Source organism: Dipodomys ordii, unplaced genomic scaffold (genome assembly GCF_000151885.1).
Source record: "Dipodomys ordii isolate 6190 unplaced genomic scaffold, Dord_2.0 Scaffold177, whole genome shotgun sequence".
In the NCBI taxonomy this organism is placed as follows: Eukaryota; Metazoa; Chordata; class Mammalia; order Rodentia; family Heteromyidae; genus Dipodomys; species Dipodomys ordii.
This window is the reverse complement of record NW_012267393.1, coordinates 47522-64289: the sequence shown is the minus strand read 5'-3', so window position 1 is coordinate 64289 and position 16768 is coordinate 47522. Positions and strand designations below refer to the sequence as shown.

General features: G+C 43.8%; 1 protein-coding gene across 1 annotated transcript in view; it reads left to right on the top strand.

The window, feature by feature from the left end:
- The first annotated feature begins 6222 nt into the window (after positions 1-6222).
- The window catches only part of LOC105998920 (DNA repair protein RAD50-like), a 50309-nt gene continuing 39763 nt past the window's right edge, over positions 6223-16768 (top strand). The window contains exons 1-3 of the mRNA XM_013033778.1: positions 6223-6564; positions 11668-11751; positions 16362-16513. Coding sequence (XP_012889232.1) covers positions 6436-6564; positions 11668-11751; positions 16362-16513 — 365 coding nt within the window. The 5' untranslated portion in view covers positions 6223-6435. The remainder of the gene's footprint in view (positions 6565-11667; positions 11752-16361; positions 16514-16768) is intronic.

Here is a 16768-nt window from a genome sequence, read left to right as displayed (position 1 = left end):
TCAGCTCAAGGCTAGCGCTTTACCACTTGAGCCACAGCGCCACTTCCGGCTTTTTTCTTTTTGCTTATGTGGTGCTGAGGAATCGAACTCAGGGCCTCAGGCATGCAGGGTAAGAGCTCTACCACTGAGCCACCTTCCCAGCCCTGATGAAGTTTTTGGATGAACTGTTTTATAACTTGTAAGTTGAATGCCTTGAAGTTTTGAGCGATGAGATTCTCATCAGTAGGGCTGCACAGGCAATATAGGTAGGAAAAGACTGAGAGCAAAGTATTAGCCTTCACTAAGTGGCAGAAAACTCACCAAGCCTACACTACTTTTATGGCTAAGAAAAAGAGACAGAGGTAACACAATAAAAATGGTGCTACCCAGAACCCACTAACTGCTGCCATATGATACTCGGTTTATGTTGCTAGACATCCAGTTTTTCAAAGAAAACTGAAATCTTGATTAGAAATAATCTGAGGGCTGGGAATGTGGCTTAGTGGTAGAGTGCTTGCCTTGCATGCATGAAGCCCTGGGTTGGATTCCTCAGTACCACATACACAGAAAAAGCTGGAAGTGGTGCTGTGGCTCAAGTGGTAGAGTGCTAGCCTTGAGCATAAAGCTCAGGGACAGTGCCCAGGCCCTGAGTTCAAGCCCCAGGATTGGCAAAAAAAAGAAAAGAAAAGAAAGATAGCAATAACCAGATTTTTCAAATGTGGCAGCCTCTGGTTTATAGTAGAGCTGTGTGGTTTGTTTCTTTTTCCTATTGAAGGACTAAACATGCAAACATACTTCTGATCAAAGTTTTATTTCTTCTGATAACTCTAAATTGTGGTAAAATACACATGATATGAAACTTGCCCTGTTTTTAAGTGGTCAGTTTGGTGGTATCAAGTACATTAATGATATACTGATGTACAACAGATCTCAAAGCTCTTTTTACCCTGCAAAGCTGAAACCCTATAATCATTAAGCAGTAACTTATAATCTCCCCTCCCCTCCTTCAGGCACCTAGCTGCCACGCTTCTATTATCCTATAGAATTTGACTTTGGGACCTCATAAAATCGTACTGTTTTTGTCTTTTTGTATCTGGTTTATTTCACTGAGCCTAATGTTTAGTGCATTTGTGAGAATTTCTGTTCTTTTTAAAGGCTGAATAAGCAGCCAGGCACCAGTGGCTTATGTTTATTACCCTAGCTACTCAGGAGGCTGAGAGCTGAGGATCATGATTCAAAGCCAGAGGAAGCAGAAAATGTCTAGGAGACTCTTATTTCCACTTAACCAGCAAAAAGCCAGAAGTGGAGGTGTGGTTCAAGTGGTAAGAAGCCAGCCATGAGTGAAAGAGCTGAGCCAGAATGCGAGGCCCTGGACTCAAGCTCCAGTACTGACATACCAATAAATTTGGAACTGGAAGTGTGACTCAAGTGGTAGAACACCAGTTGTTGAGTGTAAAAGCTGAGCAGGAGGAGCAGGCCCAGAATTCAAGCTCCTATATCAACCATGACAAAAGGCTGGGTAACCATCCACTGTGTATTTACCCAGTGGACAGTGAAGTTTGCTTCTGTGTTTCTGTTATTGTGAATAATGCTACCTACGGACATAGGTATACAAATCCCTCCACCCCTTTCTTTCCTTCCTTTCTTCTTAGATTATACCTTACTACATAGCTCAGGCTGGCCTCAAAACTTCCAATCCCTCTGCCATTGAGTATTGGAATTATAGGGAGATGCCACCATGCCCAGCCTAAAAAGCCGATTTTTCTCATAAACTTGTCAGGTCATTAGTTTTTTTTTTCCTAGGAGTCTGATCTCCCCATATTGGATCACAAACTTTTTGAGTAGGGGTTGTAAAATAGTTTATTGAGAGAGACTTGGAAAGATAAAAGCAGGAGCAGAAGCTAGTGGTGTTCATTTCCTTTGCAGAAGAATTTCAAGTACCTTCTGTAGACATTCCAGCCTCTAGGAGGTAATACTGGATCCCTCTCTCCTAAAGTGGCTTTGTTTTTTTAAAAGGTCAGTTTGCAAAGGGCCGGGGAGGAGGGGCAGATAAGAAAAGTAAAATACAAGAGAAAACCCTCATAAAATCACCTCTGCTGGGCAACGGGAGTCACTATCAGTCACATTAATGTCATGCCCCTTTGATATACTACAGTAAGAATGGTACTTTATCTCTGTGGTCTTCCTCCCCTATACCTATAACCTCTGACTAACGATGACCAAAAATACTATGTATATCCAAACCTAAGAACAAAATGCCTAGCTAGTACATATGTAAATTCTTAAGGCCATAGGGGGAAAAAGAACAAAAATTGCCAAAGCCCAGAGATATCAAAGAGACATGATGACTAAATGTAATATGTTCATCATCCAGGAATAACAAGAGGACAATAGGTAAAAGTGCTGCCCAGAAAAGAACCCTGGAGTTTAGCAATGGACCAGTGTTGGTTTTTGGTTGTGACAGAGCTACTGTTGTAATGTTAGCAACAAGAGAAGCTGGGTCAAGGGAGCGTGGCAGCTCTCTGTATTAGCCTGGAACCTTTCTGTAGATCTAAAAATTATCTTAAAAATTATAAGAAAGTTATCCGGGTGCTGGTGGCTCATACCTATAACCCAAATTACATAGAAAACTGAGATGTGAGAACCACAGTTCAAAGTCAGCCCAGGAAGAAAGGTCCATGAGACTCTGGTCTTCAGTTAATCACCAGAAAAGCCAGAAGTGGAGATGTGGCTCAAGTGGTAGAGCAATAGCCTTAAGCACAAAATCTCAGTGATAGCACCCAGCCCCTGAGTTCACGCTCCAGACCAGCATACAAAAAAATCCAGGTGCTGGTGGCTCACGCCTATAATACTAGCTACATAGGCTGACATCTAGGATCACAGTTCAAAGCCTGCTCCATTAAAAAAGTCCATAGGGGGCTGGGAAGGTGGCTCAGTGGTAGAGTGCTTGCCTTGTATGCATGAGGCACACACACACACACACACACACGTGTGCACACAGACACACACAAAATCTAAGTGGAGGTATGGCTCAAATAGTAAAGGGCCAATCTTGAGTGGAAAAACTAAGGGAGAGTGCTCAGCCCCAAATTCAAGCCCCAGAACCAACACATACAAACACACAAAAATATCTATATTATTTTAGAGAAACATAAGGAAATTAGCAGGACGTGGTGCTGTGGCTCACAGTGGTAGAACACTAGTCTTGAGCGAAAAAGCTCAGGAACAGCACCCAGGCCCTGACTGGCCAAGGTCCATGACTGGCTAAAAAAAATTTAAAAAGTCTAAAGAGCATAGCCAGGTGTCAGTGGCTCATGCCTATAACGCTAGCTACTCAGGAGGCTGAGATCTGAGAACTGTGGTTTGAAGCCAACCTAGGCAGAAAAGTCACCATGAGACCCTTATCTCCAATAGACTCCTTAAAAAAGCCAGAAGTAGCCCTGTGGCTCAAGTGGTAGAGCACTAGTTTCAACAAAAGAGTTTCGGGGACAGCACCTAAGCCCTAAGTTCAAGCACTAAGACCAGCAAAAACAAAACAAAAACAAACAAACAAAAAAGAAGGAAATTGCTGGGTACCAGTGGCTCATGCCTGTAATCCTAGCTACTCAGGAGGCTGAGATCTGAGGATCATGGTACAAAGCCAGCTGTGGCAGGAAAGTCTGTGAGACTCTTATCTCCAGTAAACCACTCAGAAAACTGGAAGTGGCACTGTGTTTCAAGTAGTAGAGCGCTAGCCTTGAGCTGAAGAGCTGAGGGACAGTGCCCAAGCCCAGAGTTCAAGTCCCACACCAATTTAAAAAAAAAAAGGAAATTGGCAATCAGTACTCAGGATTCTAAAAAATTATTGGTACTTTATAACTTTGAAAAAGGTGTCTGAATAATTTTATAAATCATTATGTTTATAGTATAGATAGGTACTAAAATATTTAACAATAATATTAAGTATATATATATATATATATATATAAAATGTGGAATAACATAATGTTGTTACAAATGTAGTAAAATAATAATGGTTAAAAAGCTATATTCATCCTATTGCCCTAAAACCTTTATCTCTATTTGTAACGTGTTTCTTAACATTGACAACTGTGGTTTTTACTGGGTAGTCATTTAAAGTTAAGGAATTTCCATGAAGTGATTGTGATCAATTAACTGAGCATGTTTCTCCAAATTTTTTATGGTGACTAAATGCAAATTGATAACATCAACACTTCTTAACCATTTTAGCTTCTCACCTTTCAATCCCTGAACATATTTTTCATGTAATTTTTATTTATTTATTTATTTATTTTTGTTGGTCATAGGGCCTGACCTCTGGGCCTGGGTGCTGTCCCTCAGCTCTTCAGCTCAAGGCTAGCGCTCTACCACTTGAGCCACAGCATCACTTCCGGCTTTTTCTGCTTATGTGGTACTGAGGAATCGAATCCAGGGCCTCATGTATGCAAGGCAAGCGCTCTACCACTAAGACACCTTCCCAGTCTCATATAATTTTTATTGAATAAAAAACCTTATAGGATGGCCAGGTGCCAGTGGCTCAGGCCCGTAATTCTAGCTACTTGGGAGGCTTAGCTCTGAGTTTCACAGTTCAAAGCTACCCCAGGCAGGAAAGTCCGTGAGACTTTTTTTTCTTTCCGTTGGTCATGGGGCTTGAACTCTGGGCTTGGGTGCTGTCCCTGTGCTCTTCAGCTCAAGGCGAGTGCTTTACTGCTTGAACCACTGCGCCACTTCCAGTTTTCTAGTGATTTTTATTGGAGATAAGAGTCTCACGGACTTTCCTGCCCGGGCTGGCTTTGAACTGTCATCTTCAGATCTCAGCCTCCTGAGTAGCTAGGACTATAGGTGTGAGCCACGGGTGCCTGGCCCGTGAGACTCTTATCTCCAATGAACCACCAGAAAACTGGAAGTGGCACTGTGGCTTAAGTGGTAGAGTACTCACCTTGAGCTGAAGAGCTCAGGGACAGTGCCCAGGCCCAGAGTTCAAGCCCCAGGACCAACAAAAACCAACCAAAAAAAAAAAAAACCCTTATAGGAAAGGAAAATATTTAGGGCTTGAAGGGTGATTTAAAAGATAGAGATCCTACCTAACAAGCATCAGGTCCTGAGTTCAAATCCCAGTACTACAAAAACAGACATTGAAGTTCCTAACTGGCACTAACTGGTTTTCTAGTGGTTAATTGGAGATAAGAAGTGGTGCTGTGGGGCTGGGAAGGTGGCTCAGTGGTAGAGTGCTTGCCTTGCATGCATGAGGCCCTATAAGCAGAAAAATCCGGAAGTGGTGCTGTGGCTCAAGTGGTAGAGTGCTACTAGCCTTGAGCTGAAGAGCCGAGGGACAGCGCCCAGGCCCAGAGCTCAGGCCCCATGACTGGCAAAAAAAAAAAAAAAAAAAAGAAGTGGTGCTGTGGGCTCAAGTGGTAGAGCGCTAGCCTTGAGCAAAGAAGCTCAGGGACAGTGCCCGGGCCCTGAGTTCAAGCCCCAGGACTGGCAAAAAACAAAAAATAAAAGCCATGTGAAAAATTTAGGTATAATCACTAAACTAATAGAAATAAAATTGTTTTTTCCAAAACCAGGGAGGAAAACAAGGGATAAATGAAGCTCAGCTGGGCACAATGGCTTGCACCTGCAATCCTAGCTATTCAGGAGACAGGAGGCCGGTAGATCTGAGGCCCTGAGTTCGAAGCCTTAGCACAACAACAAACGCACAATTGTAGCTGAGTGGCAGAGCGGCTGACCTGGGCTTCATCCCCAGCACCCACAAACCGAACCAACAGAGCCACCCGAGGGCCCCGAACAGCGTCGGTGTGAGTGGCACGTAGCAAGACGTACAGCTAGTTAGGAGTTAACATTGCTATCATCTTTATGTTCTGCAGGGCTCGGTGTCACTGTCACGTGACCGCGCGAACCCGCCCCCGCGGCGCCCCCCCCGCCCCGCTCCTCAAGCCATTAGGGTGTGAGTGACAGCGGGAACGGGTACGGTGAGGAAAACGTTCTTGACATGAATGAGCCTCCGACTCCACGTCAACCTGCCCATTCCCGCCATCCCTGCAACCGCGTTTTTCAATAGCGACGTCCTATCGCGCGGCCCGCGCAAGAAGCCGGAAGCTCGTGGGCTGCGCGCGCATCGCCCGCCGCCCCCGACTCCCCGGCGTGCTCCGACTGGCTGCGCGGCGTGCGTGCGTGCGTGCGTACGGCGTGGCGGCGCGCGCGGGCCTCACGTGACCGGCGGGGCCGCGGAGGCGGGAATCTGTCCGCGTTTGTCCGGCCGGTGGTTTTTGTCGGGCCGCTGTCGCCTCGCCGCGGGGAAAGCAAGCCGGCGCGTGAGGGCTGAAGCAGAACCCCTCTCCACGCCTCGCGGCCGGCGCCCCCGGGCCCGCCCGTGGCGTCCTCGTCGCGTGCTCGGCCTCGCTGGGCCGCGGCCTCCCGTCCCTGGGGTTGAGATCCGAAACGTTTGCAAACATGTCCCGGATCGAAAAGATGAGCATTCTGGGAGTGCGGAGTTTTGGAATAGAGGACAAAGATAAGCAAATTATCACTTTCTTCAGCCCCCTCACAATTTTGGTTGGACCCAATGGGGCGGGGAAGACGGTAAGTCCACAGTGACCGCCTCAGTTTCCGGCCCGCCGCCTCCTGACCATCCCGGCAACCGAATGTCCGGGCGGAGAGGGGCGGCGGGGGCCCGGGAAGAGCCCCGGGGCGTGGTCTCGAGGGGTCTCCAGGCGGCCACTCACGTGTCCCGGGCTGTGTCCCCCCCCCCCACTTCGGTCCCCCCACCCCCCGGGACTGGGACCTGCTGAGCGCTCAGCGAACCCTTCCAGAAGCCCTTGGGTCGGCATTGATTACTTTGCATACTGTCTGACGTAGAGGCTTTTTGTTGTGGGTCGAACCCCCTCTCCCCCCATACAGGGGTGTAATCTACTTTGGTCATGTTCGCCCCATTACTCATTGGTTTTTATCTTGCAATTTTTAAAAGAGGATTTCATTATGACCTTTTTCGTCCATGCATACGTGTGTACTTCTGTCATCTCCCCTCTTTTCCCCCTTAGGTCCCGCTGTCCGCCCTCCCCGTCCTCCCAAGTCCCACATTTCTATTCTGCAGAGAAACCCTGCCAGTCTTTTTTCTTGCACGGTTTTAAATTTAACCCCGCCTCCCCTTACTTACCGACACATTTTTCTTTTCCTTTCCCAGTAGTTGTCCCAAAAAGCAGTTTCTTAGAAAGATACAAAATATGACAGATATGAAGAGTCGTAAGCATGCCGGTTGTTAAGCATAATAGATGGAAAATAATTGTCCTTAAGATGAAGACCAGATGGCTAGGCTTAACACTTGGAGAACGATTTTGTTAGGATGCTCTTAGTCAAAATAAAATATTGGTGCATAGCTTATTTTACTGGGATTGTTTATTTTATTTTATTTTTTTGCCAGGCCTTGGGCTTGAACTCAAAGCCTGGGCACTGTCCCTGAGCTTTTTTGCTCAAGGCTAGCACTCTACCACATAAGCCACAGCGTCACTTCTGGCCTTTTCAGTTCATGGTGCTGAGGAATCGAACCCAGGGCTTCATGCATGCTAGGCAAGCACTCTACTACTAAGGCACATTCCCAGCCCATACTGGGATTGTTTAAAGAATGTTTTAAATTTAATTTAAATTTATGGGTGGCTTCACTGAGTGCTTGCCTTGCATGCATGCAGCCCTGGGTTCAATTCCTCAGCACCATATAAGCAGAAAAATCCGGAAGTGGTGCTGTGGCTCAAGTGGTAGAGCACTAGCCTTGAGCTGAAGAGCTGAGGGACAGGGCCCAGGCCCAGAGTTCAGGCCCCATGACCGACAAAAAAAAATTAAGGGGAAAACATAGCCAAGAAGCATTCTGGTTTAGAAAAGTGACTTGAGAAAAAGTAATGATGGTATAAGTACAGAAATGATCAAAGGGAAGAATCTGAAAACACAGTTGAGAATCGAATGAGAGAATATTATCTACCTTTATTAGTTTTTATAAAATTGTTGTTTATGTAATGCCTGTTAGGTGCTTTGTGCTGTATTGGGAGACTGACAGGTCCATGAGCACTGGCTTTCTGCTTCACTTACTGCCTTGTGTAACTGCTGGCAAAGGGATCTAACTGCTCTTGTGCTTTGTTTTTCTCATTTTAAAATGAACATAAAAGTTTCTAGAGTCGGGTGCTGGTGGCTCAGGCCTGTAATCCTACTCAGGAGGCTGTGATCTGAGGATCTGGGTTCAAAGCCAGCCTGGCCAGGAAAATCTGCGAGACTCTTTTCTCTAATTAACCACTCAGAAAACTGGAAGTGGCACTGTGGTTTAAGTGGTAGAGTGCTTGCCTTGAGCTGAAGAGCTTTGGGACAGCCCCCATGCTGAGTTCAGGCTCCACGACCCACCAAAAAAAAAAAAGGTTTCTAGAACCTAGGGTCAAGGAAAATTAGAAGAGTAAGGTATGTAAAAGTGCTTAGTAAAGTATTTGGCACATAGAAAGTTCTATGTCATTCTTAGCCATCATTAAGTTCATCTGGTTTTAATTAGAGAATTTTTTTTTAATTTTTAAGAAATAATAGCATTTCAATTTTTCTTTTTGGCACTAGGATTAGATCTTGGCTTTGCTTGTTAGCTGGCACTCCATTATTTGAGCCACATCTGTAGCTTTGCTTTTTGCTAGTTAATTGGAGATAGAGTCTGGAAGTTAACCCAGGCTGGCTGTATTCAAAGCCATCCTCTAGGTCTTAGTCTCTTAGGATTACAGGTGTGAGCCACTAGCATCCATTTAGTTACCATTTTAATTGTATAGCTTTTCTATGAACTTAGAGTAATTATCTAAACTTTTTTTTCTTTTTGGGGTCCGGTCCTGGGGCCTGAACTCTGGGCCTGGGCGCTGTCCCTCAGCTCTTCAGCTCAAGGCTAGCACTCTACCACTTGGGCCACAGCACCACTTCGGCTTTTTTCTTTTTGCTTATGTGGTGCTGAGGAATTGAACCCAGGGCCTCATGCATGCAAGGCAAGCGCTCTACTACTGAGCCACCTTCCCAGCCCCCTAAATTTTTCTTTTTTTTTTTGTCCATACTGTCTCACTGGTCATCCTAAGGTGGTCAGGAGGTTGGAATCCTCCTGTCTCTGCCTCCTGAGTGCTGATATTACATGTGTTGCCTACCACACTTGGTTTAACTATATTTTGTTTTCGACTCCCCAGTGTAAGTTTAAGATACCTTTTCTCAGTTCTCAGAGTATATTAATTATTTGGATAAAAGACCCACTCTTTTCCCCTTTTTTCTAAATGTTGCAGCTTATGAATGTCTGAAAAGCTTAAAACAAAGGAAATAGGGCCCATATGCTTTTAATCAAGGTTTTATTAATTAACAAGGTGTCCATCTCTGAATTCCTGGCAGCTGTTTTCCTAGGCCTCATTTTTTCCTGAACTGTCTGCTTCCTGTTTTAGATAGATAGATTCAGAAAATTCAGTATATTCGTTGTGTTTCTTTTGTCTGGAAAACAAAGCTTACAACAATCTGGAATTTTTTTGTTTTGTCAATTTTTTTGTTTTTTTTTGGTCTGTTTTGCTGGAAATGGAACTCAGAGCCTCCTCAGAGATGCTAGGTCAACTCAGCCCATCCTTGGGCTCCTTGTTTGTTTGTTTGCTACTGTTGTTTTTTTGTTTTGTTTTTTAAATAATTGCTTTATTAGGAGTACTGAAGTTTAATCGGGCCTCATGTGAGGCTTGTTAGCTGTACCTGGTATGTGTTTTGCCATCTTGTGGCTTGAATTCAGGGCACTGTCTCTGAGCTTCTTTTGCTCAAGGCTAGCACTCTACCACTTGAGCCACACCACCACTTCCAGCTTTTTCTGTTTATGTGGTAGTGAAGAATCAAACCCAGGGCTTTCATGTGTGCTAGGCAAACACTGTACCACTAAGCCACATAGTCCCAGCCCTAATCCCAGTTTTTTTGTTTTTGTTTTCTGGCTTGTGGGGCTTGAACTCTGGCCTAGGCACTGTCCCTCAGCTCTTTAGCTTAAGGCTAGTCCTCTACCACTGGAGCTACAGCACCACTCTGGCTTTCTGAGTAATTTATTGAAGATAGGAGTCTCACGGACTTTGCTGCCAGGCCTAGCTTTGAACTGCGATTTCAGATCTCAGCCTCCTGAGTAGCTAGTATTACAGGCATGAGCCACTGGCGCCTGGTTCCAGTACCAGTTTTTTAATTATTTTTATTACAGGTTTTATGTTGTCAGATTTTACCTGATCATATTCATGGTCTCTGTGATAAATATTTCTATTTTTATTTCTTTTTGTTTGTTTTTTTATTGGTCTTGGGGCCTGAACTCAGCATGGGCACTGTCTCTCAGCTCTTCAGCACAAGGCTAGCACTCTACCACTTGAGTCATAGCGCCACTTCTGCTCATATGGTGCGAGGAATCGAACCCAGAGGTTTATGCATGCAAGGCAAGCAACTGGACCACTGAGCCACCTGCCCAGCCTCTTTTGTTTGTTTGTTTGTTCATTTGTTGAGGGTCTTGAACACAGGACCTGGGTGCTGTCCTAAGCTTATTTTTAGCACAAGGCTAGTGCTCTCCCACTTAGAGCCACAGTTCCACTTACGCTTTCCTGGAGATTGGAGATAAGAGTCTAAAGGACTTTTCTGGTGAGTCTCAGATCTCAGCCTCCAGTGCCCAGCTTGTGACAAGTATTTTTTTTTGTCGGTCGTGGGGCTTGAACTCTGGGCCTGGGCGCTGTCCCTCAGCTCTTCAGCTCAAGGCAAGCGCTCTACCACTTGAGCTACAGCGCCACTTCCGGTTTCTGGTGGTTTATTGGAGATAGGAGTCTCACGGTCTCTCCTGCCCGGGCTGGCTTTGAACCACGATCCTCAGATCTCAGCCTCCTGAGTAGCTAGGATTACAAGCGTGAGCCACCAGCGCCCGGCATGACAAGTATTTTTTATAAAGAATGTTGTTAGAGCTGGGCACCAGTGACTCACGCCTGTAATCCTAGCTACTCCGGAGGCTGAGATCTGAGCATCACGGTTCAAAGCCACCAAGGCAGGAAAGTCTGTGAGACTCTTATCTCCAATAAACCACTAGAAAACCAGAAGTGGCACTGTGGCTCAAGTGGTAGAGTGCTGGCCTTTAGCTGAAGAGTTCAAGGACAGTGCCCTAGCCCAGAGTTGAAACCCCACGACCGACAAGAAAAAAAAAAGAATGTTGTTGGAGCTGGGAATGTAGCTTAGTGGTAGAGTGCTTGCCTAGTATTCATGAAGCCCTGGGTTCAGTCCCTCAGTACCACATAAACAAAAAAACAGAAGTGGTGCTGTGGTTCAAGTGGTAGAGTGCATTAGCCTTGAACAAAAGAAGCTGAGGGACAGTGCCCAGGCCCTGAGTTCAAGCCCCAGAACTGGCAAAAAAATAAAGAGAATGTTGTTGGCTATGCCTCTGTAATATTAGCTACTTAGGAGGCTGAGATCTAAGGATATCAGTTCAGAGCCAGCTGTGGTAGGGAAAATCCATAAAACGATCTCCAGTTAACTACCAAAAAGCCATAAGTGAAATTGTGGCTCAAATCGTAGAGTGCCTTGAGCATGAAAGCTCATGCAAAATGTCCAGGCCCTGAGTTCAAGCCCCAGGACCAGCCAAAAAAAAAAGATTGTGAAAAGCATCTATGATTCCATTATAACGGATATACTTATGTATTTCTTTAGACCATCATTGAATGTCTAAAATATATTTCTACTGGAGACTTCCCTCCCGGAACCAAAGGAAATACATTCGTTCATGATCCCAAGGTAATGATTCTAATACAGTTTTGTATTTCAAAATAACATTCTTATAACTATAAAAGCAGTAATAGCTTACTGTAGAGTACAGAATGGACAAGTTTAAAGAGAGATGAAGGTCACCTAAACATAATCTTAATTTCCATTGTTTACTGTTTTTTTTTAATGTCTCCTTTATATAGCTGAGGTCTTATTCTTCCTAATTTTATATTCAGATTTTTTTACTAAATTATTATAAAGTCCTATTTGAAACATAATAAACTCAATCTGCATGTTTAGTACATGGGTACTTTTATTAATTTTGAAACTTGTGTATACGTGAAGTATTTTATACTTGGTTGTCTAGCATAGTGGTCTGTAATGTTAGCATTCAGGAGGCTGAAATAAGCCAGCCTGGGCTACATAATGAGACTGTCTAAAATGTGTGATGATTTATGAATATAGGGGGGAAGCAGGGAGACTGGAACCAGGGTTTAAAACTCAACTTACTCAGCTTGCTTGCTTGGCTGTTGCTCTACTGCTTGAGCCACACCTACAAGCTTAATTTATTAATTATTTTGGAGATGGAACCTTTCAGACTTTTCTGCTCAGGCAGAAAAGTGTATTTTAGCACATCACTAGAATCATACTGTACGAATTAAATACTGTAGATCTGTGGATCTACAGTACTTACCAGTGTACAGTATTAATTACTAAGTAGTGTTCCATTGATCATTTAAAGACAACTCTGTAATTATCAAAGTATGAAATTTCATCTTAGAAATAGTAATACCAGGGCTGGGAAGTTGGCTCAGTGGTAGAGTGCTTGCCTTGCATGCATGAGGCCCTGGGTTTGATTCCTCAGCACCACATAAGCAGAAAAAAGCTGGAAGTGGTGTTATGGCTTAAGTGGTAGAGCACTAGCTTTGAGTTGAAGAGCTGAGGGACAGTGCCTAGGCCCAGAGTTCAGGCCCCACAACTGGCAAAAAAAAAAAGTAATACCAGCTGGGTGCTGGTGGCTCATGCCTACAATCTTAGCTACTCAGGAGGCTAAGATCTGAGGATTGTGGTTCCAAGCCAGCCCAGGCAGGAAAAGTCCATGAGACAAAAAACAGAAATAGTACTATGTTGTATATTTACTAAGCCCTCTCTTCATTTATCTCATTGTGTACTTTATTGAAGAATTGGAGAAACTATGAACATTTTCTTACTCTAATCATAAAAGCTACCAAACTACCATATGTATATACAGTTCTTTCTTTTTTCACTGCTCTATTAAGGTTGAAATTTTTTTTACCTGAGATAAGATCTTATTATACAACCTAAACCTGGGACTTCTACCTCCCTAGTGCTTGGATTATAATCATGTGTTATGCCAGTTTGTTTTACTCCTTAGCAACCTACTACTCTTGAGAGGCTAGAGTCTATATATCAACTCAAGAATTTCCATCTCTCTTGCATCAGCAATTTCTCCCTAATCCCAACCCCTCTTAAACTCAGGGCTTTTTTACTCTTGGCTGGCACTTGGACTACTCCTTGAGTTCTGGCTTTTTGCTGGTTAATTGCAGATAAGTCTTTTTGATTTGTCTGCCCTCACTGGCTTCAAACCTAAATTCTCAGATCTCAGTCTCTTGAGTAGCTAGGATTACAAGCATGAGCTACCAGTGCCTGACTAGATTTCAGCCTTTTGAGTAGCTAGAATTATAGGAGTGGGCTACCAGTGCCTCATCAGTTTTCCTTTTTTAGATTAGTCATATCAACATTTAAACATGCTCTACAAGCTCCAATCTGAATTAAAAAACTGTTCCAGAGTAACTTCTAGCTATTACCTTTTCTGTTTCTTTTTGGTTGGTCATGGTTATTTGTAGTAGTACTTTTTTATTCTGGTAGACCCAGCCTCCTGAGTTAGCTTGGATTATAGAATTACAGGTGTGAGCTACTGGTGCTTGGCTGTTTTTTTGAGACAGTCTCTATAGCCCAAGCTTGCTTCCAACATCACCCCCTCCTTCCTGGCCAAGGATTTGAACTCATGGCTTTGTGTTCATGCTAGGGAAGTGTTTTAGCACTTGAACCTTGCCTCTAGTCCTTTTGTTTTTGAGAGAGGGTCTTGATGCTACCTTTTCATAGCTAGACCTTGAACTCTTGAGTAGATGGGATTAAAGGTATAGCTTGGCCTTGATCTCTTGATCCTCTGTTCTCAAGTACTGGAATTATAGGCACTATACCCAGTTTTTTTGTGTTTTATAATAAAATTCTCAAGTGTTACATGTATTTATCATATATCTCAATTGAGATTTATGTGTAAAGATTTAAAGAGATCAGTCTTTTTTTTTTTTTTTTTGGTTCGTGATGGGGGCTGAACTCTGGGCCTGGGTTTTGTCCCTCAGCTCTTCAGCTTAAGGCTAGTGCTCTACCACTTGAGCCACAGCACCACTTCCAGTTTTTTTCTGCTTATGTAATGCTAAGGAATTGAACCCAGGGCCTCATGCATGCAATGCAAGCACTCTACCACTGAGCCAGCTTCCCAGCCAAAGAGACCAATCTTGATTTTGTATTTTTTGTCTTGTTCAATTGTTCAATGGCAAGTATCAAATGGGATTTAACTAAGGTTGGAGATTTTATTTTTATTTTTTTGAAATACTGGAGTTTGAACTCAGGTTCTTCTACTTGCTAGGTTGGTAGCTGCTTTGTTTTTGCTGTTTTTTTGAAAAATATGATTTTATTATTATTAGTTGTTGAATAGATGGTTGCCATTTTATAAGTAAGGTAATATTTCTTTTTTTGTTTTTGGGTCCAGTTGTGGGGCCTGAACTCTGGGCCTGGGCGCTGTCCCTCAGCTCTTCAGCTCAAGGCTAGCACTCTACCACTTGAGCCACAGCGCCACTTACGGCTTTTTTCTTTTCTTTTTGCTTATGTGGTGCTGAGGAATCGAACCCAGGGCCTCGAGCATGCAAGGCAAACGCTCTACCACTGAGCCACCTTCCCAGCCCTATATAGTTAACTTTTAAAATATGATGAGATAAAATAGAGAGTTCAGATACTAGGTACTAGGTACTCTCTTCCCTTTCCCTTCCCCTCTTCTCTCTCTTCCCGCTCTCTTCGTACCCCTTTTTCCTGTTTCTTCCTTCTCCTACTTCTTCCCCCTTATTTCTTCCCTTTCTCCCCTCCCCTTTCCTCTCTCCTTTCCTCCAACCCATGCATACCTTTCCTGATAAGAGGTTGTAAAGGAATTTATTTTTTATTTTTTTGTTTTTTGGTCAGTCATGGGGCTGAACTCTAGGCCTGGGTGGTGTCTAGCCCCTACCACTTGAGCCGCAGTGCCACTTCGGGTTTTTTCTCTGCTTATGTGGTGCTGAGGAATCGAACCCAGCGCTTCACGCATGAGAGGCAAGCGCTCTACCCCTGAGCCAACTTCCCAGCCCCAGGAATTTATTTTTACTTAAACATTCCTTCTCCAAATTTGTAAGTTCATTCCAGTCACAGAGAAATAGACAAACATGTTTTAGAAGATATTCTACAAATAATTTTCAAAATAATCTGTTATGAGGGCTGGGAAGGTGGCTCAGTGGTAGAGTGCTTGCCTTGCATGCATGAGGCCCTGAGTTCGATTCCTCAGCACCACATAAAGCAGAAAAAGCGAAGTGGTGCTGTGGCTGAAGTGGTAGAGTGCTAGCCTTGAGTTGAAGAGCTGAGGGATAGTGCCCAGGCCCGGAGTTCAGGATCCAAGGACTGGCTATGCAACTATTCTAAAGAAATATGAGGGGCTGGGAATGTAGCTGAGGGGCTGGGATTGTGGCTCAGTGGTAGAGTGCTTGCTTAGCATGCATGAAACCCTAGGTTCCATTCCTCAGTACCACGTAAACAGAAAAGGCTAGAAGTGGCGCTGTGGCTCAAGTGGTAGAGTGCTATCTTTGAACACAAAGAAGCTCAGAGACAGAGCCTGAGTTTAAGACCCAGGACTGGCAAAAAAAAAAGAAAGAATGGTAGTAAGTAAAGGAGGTAGATAATATTGTGTCATTTTAATAAAACAAGTATTCCTTTCCGTGTGTGTGTGTGTGTAATTAATTTTTTGTTGTTGGTTGTGGGGCTTGAACTCTGGGCTTGGGCGCTGTCCCTGCGCTCTTCAGCTCAACGCGAGCACTCTACTGCTTGAGCCACAGCGCCACTTCCGGTTTTCTAGTGATTTATTGCAGATAAAGAGTCTCATGGACTTTCGTGCCTGGGCTGGCTTTGAACCATGATCCTCAGATCTTAGCCTCCTGAGTAGCTAGGATTACAGGCGTGAGCCACCAGCGCCCTGCTGTGTAATTAATTTTATTTATTTTTTGGTGCTAGTCCTGGGGCTTGAACTCAAGGCCTGGATGCTGTTCCTGAGCTGCTTTTTTGCTTAATGCTTAACACTCTTACCACTTGAGCCACAGCTCCACCTGTGGCCTTTTTTTGGTAGTTAATTGGAAATGATATTCTCACAAACTTTCCTGCTCAGGCTGGCTTTGAATAGCAATCCTTATATCTTAGCCTCCTGAGTATCAAGCATTACTGGCATGAGCCATTGGCATATTCATTTGAATATTTATACTTTTTAGAACTAGCATTCTGGTGCTTTGTAAAATAGCATAATTATTCTTTCACTTTCAAAGGTTGCTCAAGAAACAGATGTAAGAGCCCAGATCCGTCTGCAGTTTCGTGACGTGAATGGAGAACTTGTAGCTGTGCAGAGATCTATGTTGTGCAGTCAAAAAAGCAAGAAGACAGAATTTAAAACTCTGGAAGGAATCATTACGAGAACAAAGTAGGTCTTCATGACATATATGAGTATCTTTATTTTTAATCTTTTATTTGTTAAGAGTAAGGTTTTTAAAATACAACTTTATTTTGGTAAATAATTTTCTTTCAGCAGGACTTTACTTTTTAGAGTTGTTTAAATTTGTAATAGAATTGGATAAAAAGTGTGAGGTTGGGGCTGGGAAGGTGGCTCAGTGGTAGAACACTTGCCTTGCATGCCTGAGGCCCTGGGTTCAATTCCTCAGCACTGCATAAGCAAAAA